This window comes from Osmerus eperlanus, chromosome 25, assembly GCF_963692335.1.
Source record: "Osmerus eperlanus chromosome 25, fOsmEpe2.1, whole genome shotgun sequence".
NCBI classification, from domain to species: domain Eukaryota; kingdom Metazoa; phylum Chordata; class Actinopteri; order Osmeriformes; family Osmeridae; genus Osmerus; species Osmerus eperlanus.
In genome coordinates this window covers 2,144,942-2,159,144 of record NC_085042.1, presented here as the reverse complement: position 1 = coordinate 2,159,144, position 14,203 = coordinate 2,144,942, and the positions used below count along the sequence as shown (strand labels likewise).

Below are 14,203 nucleotides of genomic sequence, written 5' to 3'. Positions count from 1 at the left end.
TGGTCTGTAGGTTTCTGTCTTAGACTCGAACTATGTCTGAATGAAGTCGTTTGTTTCCGTTACAACCAACTGCAGTGGCACGTTCTGCAGTCAGTCTCCCTCTGTATGTCTAATTTTTGTTAACTCAAAGAAATGTTGCACGATTCATATTCTGACTAAGATAATAAACTAGGTGAAGAAAGACATCAAAAAGTAAAATGAATACATTAAAAGATGATGATGGAGAGGGTGTTACTTGGTGGTGTAAAGTCAATGTAATAAAACACAGATGGATGTCAAAATGACTTTCGGCTGTAGCCACCCTTCCTAACCATTCCTACCACACATTCACATGTCTTAAAATGATATCTTCATGGAAGATTTCTTTGTTGATCATATTACTTATTGCTCATTATAACACCAACCTTTTAAAATATTGTTCCAAGTACTGTTAACTATTCTAACCGTGTAGGCTATTTAGGTTTGACTATTTCTGTTTTCTCACTTGTGTGGTATGACAGGACAAGCGATGCTCACAGATTACCCCACGCTGGTTGTGCACTGTGCAGCAGCAGGATTTTCTCTGCTTTCCTTGGCTGGCAGCTAAGCAAGAAAAGCAAAGACATGTTTGTTTTGCTGTTTCTTCCCCCTCTCACACAAATCAGTCTGTCATTTCTGGCTAGCAGGATAAAAAATGCACTGTGTGAGTATGTGGAGTGTTAAGAACCAGTTTTTGGTTTTGGTATTTCCCCAAAAAAGCATGCTGTGCACTGTACCCATCTTAACTAGCCTCTGTATCCTGTGAAATTCAGTCAGGCTGATGGGCCATGAATCAGGGTGTTGCCACAAACGGATCAAATTTTCCACGCCTAATTAAAAAAATTGTTACATGAACAATTTATGTGCAGATGAACTGAGAGTACATCCCAAATCAATTACGAACGGAGAAAACTGCAGACGAGATGCTCTCTCTTGAGTTTTTCAGTTCTGTTCTAGCTCCATTCTCTGACCCCAAAGTTGACCTCAACAAATAAGGAAGTACCTGTAACTTACTGTAATACAAGAATTCCTTATATGTGTGAAACATACAGGCCCTGATGGGGCAGGAACCCTAGTAGTGACTGAGCACCTCTCAGTACAATGTGAGCCAGATAAGTGTGTTCTCCTCTGGGCGGACCATGAGGTACGAGTTATGTGAAAAGAGATTTTGGCTCCAGTCCTCAATAGCGCAAAGACCTCAGGAACCTGCAGTAACAGAAGCAAACTTTTTTTTTTTTGGAGGGGCCAATCCCTATTCTTCGTCTGAATCCAAATTTCGCAAAGGACACGCATTAGTCATGTCCATGGCAGAGCCCAAAGACAAGCCATCACAGGCAACACGATAGCTTACTGCATTTGGGAAATTCCCTCTAGGTGCTACTGCAACATTTGCTCTGGTGTGGAGCTGCATGGAAATACCAGAAGTGTTGCTGCCAGTATTACTTCTTTGCCACAAACCTTCCTTTAATGCTAATGCATAAAATTGTGTGACTGCAGTGCACATTTTGGCGCTGTGGTAACCCAACACATCGATTTCATTGAAGGTTATCCTGATCAGTTGGAAGGAAGCACAACAATTAGGATCACGTTAATTATGTACAAGATAAACATCTAATGCAAATGTGCTCATTTGCCTTTCACAAGCCTTTTAGCCCTATCTGTGTGGTTCACCTATATACCTGAATGCGCATAACCTGATTGGAATCTGCATCGTCACAATCGTTTTGAACATGAATTGAGCACCTGCTGTTAAGCTTGGTTTATCCTAATGTTATGTGAAGTGACTGACTGAGAAGTTGTTACCACCACTAGTAAGGAGTCAGTCAACCCCAATGCAGCAGTTATACGTTACCTACACTGTCCCAGTTCTCTCTTATTGCCCTTGGTCGTAAGCCACACAGGCACTCAACTACAGGACACTGGCTAAACTAGACTAGCTAAAGTACGCCAGTCATGTTACACTCCCTCTGTGCTAAGTGCTACCTGACAGAAAGCAGGTATGGTTGTTATTTCTAAACATTTTTATCCTTAAAACACTAGCTTTTTCATTCTTGTTGGACATAGCAGAGCTTTTTCACCACATGTCATTTTTCTTGTACATACACCTTGTCACACTTGAGAGATCCAGTGTTTAACTAACGGTCACCGATGACAAATGTTTTGTGACATACATGTTGGCCCTGATCTACCAAATGCCCTTTCATAGGTATGCATGCACATGCATGTGAGATTATGAATTCAAACACTGTTGAATGAAGATGAGTGGAGAGTACACGGGAAACTCAATTTTCTTAGGCCCTGAAAGTCCAAATATTTAGTCTCTCTATTTTTGAAATGTATGCAGCTGCTATCATAGACCTTATGCAAGTTTTGTTTTAAAAGAGTTTGGTCCATTTGCATAGCATTACGTATTGATAAAGATGACTGGCACTGGACAGTGTCAATATATTGTCTATTAGGTTACTATTTAATAAGCTAATTCCTACTGAATACTTAATGTCTATCAAAACCAATTGTTGATTGCTTTCTCTTTGATATGCTGTGACTTCACCTTTCCAACCATTTTTTAATTTTGTACCAACCAGTCATTTAGTTAAAGGGTGCATGTCTTCTTTTGTGTTCTATGTGGAGATTGCTACTAAGGGTTCATGCGGATCACAGTAACAGACCATTTCCCCACCATTATCTTCACTGGCACATCCTCTCTGATAGCAGGCTTTCTCATCAATCTGAGCAAAACCAGGTCTTAAGAGGAAAAAAACATTCTCTAGTAGTGTCTCCTAAATAGATGAAGTTTGTTTTAGCAACCGTCTGTGTGAAAACTGTAGTTAGATTCCATCACCTCATAAAGCTGTCTAAGGAGTAGAATGGCAGTCACAGAAACCCGTATTAAGTCATCATTGTTTATTTGAGTAAGATATAAGTACCAGTGCTATTTCTAAAATACTTTGGAGAATCTATCTGCCCTCTCATTAAGTTGTGTCATAGCTAAGGCATGTGGGCTATGCTGCAATGCACTATAGGTGTATAAAAACCGGAAGAAGTCATGTTGTCCTGAATTATCACTTCTTTTAACGTTATCGGTGGATCAAGAGTTTTTCTAATGCTTTCATTTATAGGTTAGTCATCAGCACAAATGGGTACCATCAATAGTTATGTTACGAAAAGAATTGTTAGATTCATTGATTTATGTTGGACACATCAATTTAAAATAATTCAGTAAAAGTTTACCGTGCACTGATAAATGTTAATGTATTTTTTTACCGTCATGATAAAACTTGCATGCAAGTTGAAATACTAGTCACATGACGATGGTATTAACGAAAACGGTCCTTGCAGGGTTCCCTCCTTGTGTAAAGGGTGGCTTTTTGTTCTCCAACAAGTGTTTTAATTGGGTTTTAACGTCATTAACAAGACAATGACCAGCAAATGAATGAGGATTTACATAAAGGCGTTTGGCATGTCTTATGGGTAACATTGTAAGGAAGTAAACACATTTACGGACGAACAAATTTGCTTTGGCCTAATTAGTTCTATGTTCGCAAAAAATAACATCCTGCAAGGATGGCAGCATACAGCCTGTGAATGAGTAAACGATTTAAAATAACATATGCGACTTGATTGGCTCGCAAACCTCTTGAGACATATATCGTTTAGAGACACAATTTATATTCAATTATTAACGTCTAAGAACACATAATTTACATTGGTTGAACGGATAATTCAGACCAATTTAACACTGAACTGCAAGTCATTGCGCGATACCTTTTACGTATAATTTCGTTTTGTCGACAGGTCACGTCAGGTAGTTTGTTTTGACTAAGGAATAGAAAAGATAATGAGGGGGGTAGGGAGAGTTGAGCTGGTTACGCAGTGGGTAATTGAGCACTTTGATTGACATGAGAGTGCCAAAAGGCACAGGCGCTCTCCCATTGGACAACGCGCACTTCACCATCTCCTCTTGTTTCCGAGCTGCGCGTACACCGGGAACAGTTATCTCCGCACGAGCTTGTGCGAGCTAGTCGAACCAGAAGGGAACGGAGTTTGCAACGAAAGACTCTGCAGTGGAGTTATTGAAACCTGAAACTTGCTACAGAACATTTATCATCAAGATTCATCTTTCCTCCGTTGTTTTTTTTTTTTTTTTTTTTTTTTTTTTTTACTTTCCAGCATAACTCTTTTTTCAATTGAAAGTAGCATTACTTGGGCTCTGCAGACTTCCTGGTCTAAGTATGAGGTCCTTGGAACCTTTGTGTGATTGGAGGATCATCCCCCTGGCTTTGTTCCTGGCACTGGCATCTATGTGCAGAGCATCTGAATATGAGTACTTGAGCTGGAAGTCTGACATTTACAATGGGGGCCGCAGCTACGGCAAGCCCCCCCAGTGTATGGACATCCCAGACGACCTAAGACTGTGCCACGGCGTGGGATACAACCAGATGCTTCTCCCCAACCTGTTGGAGCACGAGACCATGGCGGAGGTGAAGCAGCAGGCTGGTAGCTGGGTGCCCCTGGTCCACAAGAACTGCCACCCAGGCACCCAGGTGTTCCTCTGCTCTCTGTTTGCCCCCGTGTGCATGGAGCACCCCATCTACCCATGCCGCTGGCTGTGTGAGGCGGTGCGTGACGGCTGCACCCCCATCATGGAGGCGTTCGGCTTCCCCTGGCCAGAGATGCTCACCTGCGACAAGTTCCCCCAGGACGATGTGTGCATCGCCATGACGGCGCCCAACGCCACTGAGAGCACCAGGCCCACGGGTAAGAGAAGCTACCAGCATGCCTCCTGTCCTCCTGTCCTCCCCCTCGTCCTGCTTCTTATCCTCCTGCCAGGCGGTTTCACTAGAGCTGAGTAGCTGTTTGGTGCTGGGAGATCATTTTCTTTCATATCAGTTTGTGATACTGGGTCGCTTTTTATGAAGCTTTGAAGGAGTTTTCAAAAGCACGAAGAATCTAGGTACTGAGTTTTCTCCAGTTTGTGAATGTGCATATCAGAGGGGGTTTGAGATGTGTATCTGATGTGCACACAACTCGGATCCTTTCCTTTAATCATGTGCCCAGGAACACTCCTTAGTTAGAGCACCTTAAAAGCCAGAGAACGCTATCACGCCAAGCTAACACGCCACACTATTGCCTGAGTGCATGCAGAGCTCTTTGGCTAAGATAATAAACAGGCTCTACTTTGACGTGCTGTGAGAATTGACACCCTTACAAATCCTCACACAACACAATGTTGTTTCAGGGGTTACGGTCTGTTTGGAGATGTAAATCCTAACACAAATGAACCAACATGACCTTTTGGGTTGCATTTACCTGTGACTGAAGAATTAGATCTCACAGTAAACTAAACAACAAGTGTCACTAGATAACAAATGTTTCTTGGGTATAATGTGTGCCTTTATTCTTTGTAAACCACTGTGCTGGGACAAAGAAGTGATGTTGTAATATTGTAATGGTCCTACCAGATGGAAACAATCTTATTCAAGGTGTTCGTTGAGTTTGTGGACAATGCTGGGAGGCAGGCCAGATTTCAATAAAATATATACTAAAAGTACTGTATATGTTATATACAATAATTCAAGTTTGATGCAAGCAGAAATATCTAATTTAGAAATAGCTTAATAGCTGATTGACTGGTAGTACACTTTTAAAAGAGAGAGAGAGATTGACAAAGAGAGAGCAGGGGGTGGGGGTAATCGAGGTTGGAGGGAGAGTGGGGGTTAGAGTAAGAAAAGTTGAATCCAGCTGGACCACAGAGACAGATTTCAATAAAATGCATAGTATAATGCATAGTGTAACAAATAAATAAAAAGCATAGTGTAAATGCTGTAAATGTAATAACATTAGTTTGAAGGCTGGAGAACTCCAACAGACCCCATCCCTCACTAAACCAATGCCTGTGTATAGCATAACCTGCCTGGAATCAACTTCTGTCTTAAGAACCTGAACTAAACCTTAATATGCTTTAGCTAAATCTCTATAGATGCTCCGGGAATCAACATGTTAGTGCTGCATGAGGAATAAAGAAAGTCACTGGGTTGTCTGAATTGCTAGTTTTTGTCTTCATAGTCTAGTCTGTAGACTTGTCAGTCTCTAAAATGAATCAGTCTCAGGGTCTGTTCCTGTTTCCTGGAGTTTCGTACAGAAGGGAAAGTACAGCTAGCTCATGCAGATTGCTCATAAATAAGACAAGGGGAGGGAGCGAGTGTGTGTGTGGGGGGGGAGGGGAAAGTGGCAAGTGGGGGAGGTTGGGGGTGGTGGGGAGGGGACCATTGGGACTGACATGGTGGTATGGACGGGATCCCAGGAGCCTGAGTAAGTGCCCACTGGAAGCTCAGGGACCACACAGGGATCCTCCGTTACAAGACGTCACCTGTTATTGTATGGTGTCAGCACCCAGGGATAAATAAACCCAGCACCGTCTGCCTGGCCTTGCAGGCCCCAGTCTGTTCAGCAGTAAGATTCTTCTCTCTGAACTGGACTCACAGACATGCCTTTTATCTCTGATAAACTCATCTAATATTTACTTGTATTGTATTTGCGAATATTAAAGTTTCAAGCAACATAGTTTCACTAAGTACATTTAAATAATAAAGATGTGCCCCCCCTTTATTACATTTCCATAAAGGGTTAACAAACATGGTTTTGTGCTCATGTTAAACAAGTGATTGTATTGAGCTGATAGATTTAAAGGAGAAACTAGTTTAAATGAAAAAAAGGGCCTATTTGGGTGGGTTTGTCCACAGCATCTGTTTTTACAAGTTCTTTACACCAGGGTGTAACTTTCTCAAGTTTTTGTCAAACACACATAATGAACAACTGGCAACCATAACACACAAACAGGCTGAGTATGTGCAAATATGTATTTGTTTATGTTTAGCTGTTTGCAGATTGATTTAATGCATTCAGAATGTTTTGAACAAAAGCAAAAATGTAAAAATGTTCAATGGTTTTAGTTCCCAATCTTTTGTTTTGAGAAATGAGCTCTGTAGTTTGACCAGAACTAATCAGTTATTTAAGCATTGCATTGTTCATGAAACAATCATGAAAGTTACTAGACCTTAACCAAAAACACATGTTTGGGTTTTGGTATATAAAAAAAAATCGTGAATTTCTTTAATTGACATTGTCACAACATAAAAATATAAACAAATCTGAAACTTGGCTTCTGCAACATAAGCACTGGATATGATGGCACCCAAGGGCTCCTGTTGAAGTATCACTTACTATCTTGGGCATGGGGTTCTAACTATCTTGGGCATGGGGTTCTAACTAGCTTGGGCATGGGGTTCTAACTAGCTTGGGCATGGGGTTCTAACTAGCTTGGGCATGGGGTTCTAACTAGCTTGGGAATGGGGTTCTAACTAGCTTGGGCATGGGGTTCTAACTAGCTTGGGAATGGGGCTCTGTGTCTGTCGTGTGTGTGTGTGTGTGTGCTTATGTGAATAGGGGTTTGCAGACCTGAATGTGTGTCCAGATCCAGAAAAGACAGCAGGATGTCATGGCAGCTGGACAGAGCATGTTTCAACCTAGAGCCTTAGGCCAGAACTAGTCACGCGATTACAATGGAATGAAGGTCACTTTGACCACAGTATAGGGCAGTTTAAAGAGCGGACATCTTGCCAATGGTGATCTGCTGTGTTCACAGCAAGGCTTAGTTACTACATGCTATAAAAGAGGAAGACATTCCAAATTGAGGTCAGGTCATCAGAACATTGACCGCACCGGCAGTTTCACTGTCCAAAAAGACTAGAGGAGGGAGGAGGGATTCCAAACAGATAGGATGGGAAATTGGTTGTCCTAGAGACAAAATTAAACTGGACTGAATTAAATTAGACTGTCCTGACCTTTTTATGTCCTTTTTCTTGGCTTTCCCTTTTCACCGTTTCTGTGCTTCATTTGAAAGACAAGGACGACGCAAATGAAAATAGTAACGATAACGAACTGTTATTTGGATCACCCTCTGCATATACAGTCATTTGTTTTTTAACACTGTCCTCTCCTTCACAGACTTCTCCCCCATCTGCCCTCCATGTGACAATGAAATGAAAACAGACGCTATGCTGGAGCACATGTGTGCCAGTGAATTTGGTAAGCATCCTCCCAATACACACACACACACATACACACGTGCGCGGTCACAAACAAAAACAGGCAAACCACACACGTTTACTTCATGACAGTACTTTTGCTACCTGGACACTCTGCCAGTTTTAGTGTTAACTATATTGGATAATATAAAAACATGAATATTAAACTAGTAAAAAACGAAACAAAAAATACCTTTGATTATACATTTTATGCGTTCCCACATTCAGCCTGCAAAACAGTCAGAAAAGCCTAGAGAAGTTTAAGTGGCTGTGTTCTGACTGGAGCACTTGAATGCATTCCTGGATTGTGACTATTCCTGCTGCAGTAAAGGCATTCGGTTCAGAATAAGCTATGATTGCCTGTGCAGCTCAGCTGACACACAGCCCATATAGTCTTTGTATTAAAAATGAGGTGATAGAAGCGAATCTGTCTGAAGGAAACCTACGTTAGATTAGACGTGAGAAAAATGAAGGCCACATTAAGAGTACCTATGTAAAGAGATAAAGTTCAAAGATTCAAGCTTTTTGTCGGTGCCATGAACTATGAACATTATGTACACCATTGGTTCCAACATTGTCTGTTAAGAATTTGGTTTATCAATGTTTCAAGAAGAATTGCAACATTCCATTCACATTGAAATGAAAAGTGATCTGTTTCTTGGCTGGTACTGGCTAGTATGTGTTAATGGTCATTCTGTTGACAATTAATAGATAGAACATATCTATCTAGAACATATCTATCTAGAACATATACCCATCTTCTAAAAATAAAAAAAGACAGAAAATGACTAGAAAATATGCAACGCCTGTGAATTAATCACAGTCTTTATTATCCTTTTAAAGGCCCATATAGTGTTACTAATTAATTGGGGTAATTGGGAGTAGCACTTAAGTCTTTATGTGGCAGGTATTTCAGGCAGTAAATCTTAGATGTTTGTTTTGTTGTCTGGTCTGCCCAAAGTGTCAGAAGGCTTGTTAGTTATAGGTCAATTTCACAGCTACGGAACTTATGACGTGTCAATGCAATTCTTCAACTTAAAAGTCTACAGTATATTAAATTGATAATGTATGTATATGTTAACAGTAGCCAGTGCTTCTATGAAGCAAGAATGGTCTCCAGTTTATAGGAAACTGTTCGGGGGGTTTATTTGCTTGCTGGCCCCTGAGTTCTGTTGTTTTCAAACTTCATTCCAAGCTCCAGATCTGGGGCAGACGGACTATGTGCATTAGAAACAGATTTTCGTCCAGTGTGGTTCGCAGGGAAAGCACTGTCATAAGTTATGTTTGTTAAGTAAACTCCCATATTCTTGTACTGTAAAGACAAGCCTCAGTGTTGTGCGAACAAAGCCCGTCCAGGGTTGCCGACCTAGAGTGACACATCTCCGACTGATTTCATCTCTAATGGAGACATATGTCGTATGTTTGGATCCTTGTCGCGAGTGCTTCATCACTTCACATTGGAGCTAACCCAGTCTGAGGGATGGTAATGACTGTTTAATGAGCCTGTGATTGCAGCAATTGGAACTGATATCACAGGGGGTTCCTTGCACAGGGGCCATCCCAGCTATAGTTTCTTTAGGGACAGTCTTGCCATAAAAGAGAATTGTACTGTTTTCAGTATTATCACTGTGGCCATGCCATGGCAACAAGCTATGGAGGGCAACATGCCAAATGTTGTGTTACAATTTTTAATTCTTTGGCTATATACTTCATTGCTGCTTACGGCCATTGTACCCAACATAAAGGGATTTATTTAACTGTGTAAACTAATCATGCCTAAAATATGCTGCCTCTCACTCTTTCCCCCCTTTTGTGCTCTAAAAAAGGCTGGTTCCTGGAAACGTCCTATTGCGAAAGATCTGTTCTCATTTACCATTGAGGTTAAGTGTGAATTTTTTCTATAAAGAACGTGCTATTGTTTGAAGTCCGAAAATAATTGCTTCCCTCCAATCTCACGATCGTGTTTGACATTCTCGTGCAAGTTGATCTTGATAAAGCTTCAGTATTGATGCAAGACAGCTTTTGATTCAGTGTGATTGGATACAAGACAATGTAGTAGAAGTCATTTTCTAAGCATAGGATTTTTAGTCTTAAAGGTCCAGGAGGATCATTTGTAACTTCCAATGGTATATCTATCGATTAAGCCGAACATTCTTCAATTGAATGGTATGTTGGAAATTATTTAAAAAAAAATCAGAAAGTAAGGCCTATTAACATCTTTGTGGAAATTTTGATTTCCAAGTTTGAAGTTGACTGTCATTAAGATTGTCATTAAGTGATTTTAAGGAAACACCTCAAGAGATGGCTCCAACTCTCCCTGGATCTTCAAAGATACATATGGACATTTGCTTCAACACATGACTGCTTTCAGCCGCTGATGGTTTTACTGCACATCCCCCTGCACAGTTTATCTCCTTACTTAAGGCTTTATGGCAACTCATTGCCACAACACGTCCAGAGAACTTCAAATAGGGCCGGCTCTATGTTTGACAGAAGACTTTGTTATTGCCATTTGCACTATCCCCATGCTAATGCAGTAAACAAAAGTTGGCTGGGCTGACTGATTGCATAGGCTTATCGGAAAAGACGGGTCTCATGGTGTTGAATAGTCCCGGCTCAGTCTCTCCTGCTGGGTTTATGGCACCATCTGAGATGCCTAAGAGGCTGTCTCGCCCTCTAAATCTGGGGAGGAAACCAGGCCAAAGGTTACAGACAAAGGTTAAAGGGCTGGATGAACTTTATAGCACTAAGGATGGATAGACATGTTTGACTTCTCTAGAACTTACCTAAAGACAATGTTATGTTTCACTTTTTTTATCGCCTGGAACATGAAAAACTGCATTGTGCAATGATTTTAAGTGTTATGGTTAGATAAACATTCTGGGTAAAAAGTTTGCATAACTGGGGCCCTGAATGTATTTGATTAAGAGTAACATACAACCAAACTCAACTGCCCCTCAGGCACTGTAAATGAATGACGGATTTCTCCCATTTAACAGTTAAATCATTTCCCATCAATTCACCTTGGCTACAAGCGGTTACTGTACACTTTGGCTGAGGAGATTATGAACACAAATAACACTAGGTGCAAATAAAGTTCAGCCCAGAGTGTAAGCTGGGTTTATCTAGATGAAGTGGTTTCAGGAGTGGGGCCGTACCTTTCTTTTCTGACTGCTAATTATGAAAGCTGCTCATTTTAAATTTCATTTAACACTAAGCCTCCTCACGGCAAATTCTCAAGGACCAGAGACGAAGGATAAAAGCTCTAATCCTTACCATGTGCACTGTTAATACCTGGAGAATACGACTGGTCCTTTCTAACACTTTAATTGGGGAGATGAAATGCAAAAGAGAAGGGTTGTCGGGCTTTAATCTAAGAAATTACAATGCAATGGTGCATACAATTCTGCAACACAATTGTGCGTATCTGGATAGCGGATCTTAGATATTGAGATAATGTGCCACGCAGGTGTTGTGAAGTTACCATGCACCAGGTTGCCCTGCTCTACACAACACAGTCACAGGGACGTGGGCATCTAGCTCCAGGGAGACTGGGACCACCTCGGGGCAGACCTCTGCTCTAGTTCAGAAGGGGAGTCAGAGGAAACAAAGAGATTATGAGGTTAAAGAGAGTTTAGTGAAAGATCAGACCGATTATGGCAAATCAGAGGCCTAGTGTGAGATTTGGTTGGGGGATAAAATGTAAGAAGAATTATAGAATTGAGACGTTTCTGGGGAGTCTTTTTTTGGTCAGGAATGAGCCACAATGTTGACCAGAAAGAGGCTGGCAATTTTTTTCATGTAAGACTTTCCCTCAATTCATCTGTCACAAGGGTGACTAGGCTACGGAAATTCCTTTCAAGAAGCCCACAAGAGAGGGTTCTTCTGAGGAATGAAACCCTGCTCAGGTTACTTCTGGAGGGCCATGTGGCTCGACAGGACGGGATTTGAACATTCCTGTCCAGTGAAAGGAATAGAAAATGTAGACGTCTCAGTTTCCCATACCTGGACACTGACTAAGAGTCATGTCCACGAAAGACAGACTTCTTTTCATAACTAACCCCAGTACCTTACAGCGCAAGGCTCTATTGTATGTGTCTCCCCTTTCAGCTGCGGTCACATATTCGTTCTCTTTCCTGCACGGTCCTATGGCGCTGGTGGGAGCTGTCGTTGAGTCCCCTCTGAAACCCAGCCTCCCAGCTTGCGGCATGTACTCACAATGTGACTGGCCTGTTCTCTACTGACATGAAATAACACCTACTGTTTCACTTGAGTTGCTAAGTGAAAGTGAGCACATTTAGCAAACATCTGACATATCACATGACACAATGCAAAACATGAGCCGCAAACATAGATGTCGTTTTTTTTCTTTCAAATCTCCCATCTCTCCTTCTGTCATTGTAGCTTTCAGAGCCAAGATCAAGGAGGTGAAGCGGGAGCACATGGATCGCAAGGTGATCTTGCAAAAGAGGAAGAAGATGTTGAAACCTGGCAACCTTAAGAAGAAAGACCTGAAAAAGCTGGTGGTCTACTTGAAGAACGGAGCCGACTGCCCCTGTCAGCAGCTGGATAACCTGGGCAACCAGTACCTGATCATGGGCCGCAAGGTCGACAAGCAGTACCTTCTGACAGGCATCCACAAGTGGGACAAGTCCAGCAAAGAGTTCAAGAAGGCCATAAAGAAACTTAAAACCTACAAGTGTCCTGCTTTTGAGAATGTCTTCTAATAATGCACCCAGTTAGCATCTCATAAGAACTTGCACAACCGTAAAAAAAAAAATCCACATTTTGGCTTTCGTTTTGTTTATATATCTATATATATATATATCTTTGTATATTTACAGACCTACGTTGTCCATTTCTGGTCAAACACAACGATCGCGGAAACCTCCTGTTATAGGGGTGGGTCTCCATTTGGTTCCTCAAAAAATACTTAGTAGGTCCTCTTCCTCACTGAAATAATCTCCACATCTTTATATGTAGATATTTGTGTTACACACTCCCCGATTATGCTGTAAAAAAAAAATGAAGAAATTTGACAATTCAGTGATTTTGGCTGAAATTGATGAAGTTTCTCTTGTTCTGATCATATATTAATCAAAGAATCAACAATTAGATCACATTAAGTAGATAATGCAGAATCAACAGTTACTTGCATTCTAGCTTTAAAAGCCACATCGTAGAGGAGGTACAGATAGGGTCATTACATAACTTATTGACAGTAGTATAATAGAGTGCTGCATTCACATGATTGTTTTGTCTTATAAATTACTGCACTACAGGTGATTCTACTATTTAGATTTTCTCTGACTTGAAAGTATTCAAATATCAATCCATCTACACGAACTACATGTACACCGTTAAATAGTTTACTTCCGCTTTATAGTAGGCTACAGTTTATTTTGTGCCAAATGTCATCCGTTTCACTATGTATTATACAGTATTTCAAGTTACTCACTGTTACAGGCAAGCTATCTGATAAACAATACTGAAACGCTTTGCGTATAGTAATCATACTTGACCAAAGTTTTTTTTATGCAGCTCCTTATTGCTGTTCATGTAAACCATTATTCAGTTTGAGAAAACTGTGGGTTGACAAATCTGTTTTGCTCAGTATTGCTGGTCCATATTAGCACTGTCAAGTTAAATGACTGTAACTTTGAATGTCAGCAATGCATTGCTGCCCATTATTATGTACATACAAATTTTACATAAATATTGAAAAAAACTTGAAACTGTTGTCTTGAATACTTGAAACAACATACTTTTGAATATACCTAGTTTTCCATTTTAGTACAAAGAACATCCACCATAATCCTACAATTCTCCCTGGAAATGTCTGATGATTTACGCTCCTAGTTCTCCTTTCCTCTCAAATAGGTGAAGCAATATAAACGTTCACATGCTGCACACGAGGAAGAGAAACCCTCACGCTAACCCACAAACAAGGCATACTACTATATGGTTAACTGGATGGAATGCTTCCCTTGTGTGATGACCATTTCCTTTCTCCTAATTGGTGGAGAAAACCTGGTGTCATTCACCCCACTGGGATCTGTTTTCAAGATGCTTTTCTAACACTGTTGAACATGATCAAA

At 40.9% G+C, this 14,203-nt stretch overlaps 1 protein-coding gene across 1 annotated transcript; it reads left to right on the top strand.

Annotated features, from left to right (window-relative positions):
- Window positions 1–3,998: 3,998 nt before the first annotated feature.
- sfrp1a (secreted frizzled-related protein 1a) lies at window positions 3,999–13,834 on the top strand. Its single transcript, XM_062451543.1, has 3 exons — window positions 3,999–4,776; window positions 8,026–8,106; window positions 12,510–13,834. The coding sequence occupies exons 1-3, from the start codon at window positions 4,251–4,253 to the stop codon at window positions 12,830–12,832; spliced, it is 930 nt and encodes a 309-aa protein (XP_062307527.1). The 5' UTR covers window positions 3,999–4,250; the 3' UTR covers window positions 12,833–13,834.
- Window positions 13,835–14,203: the final 369 nt, after the last annotated feature.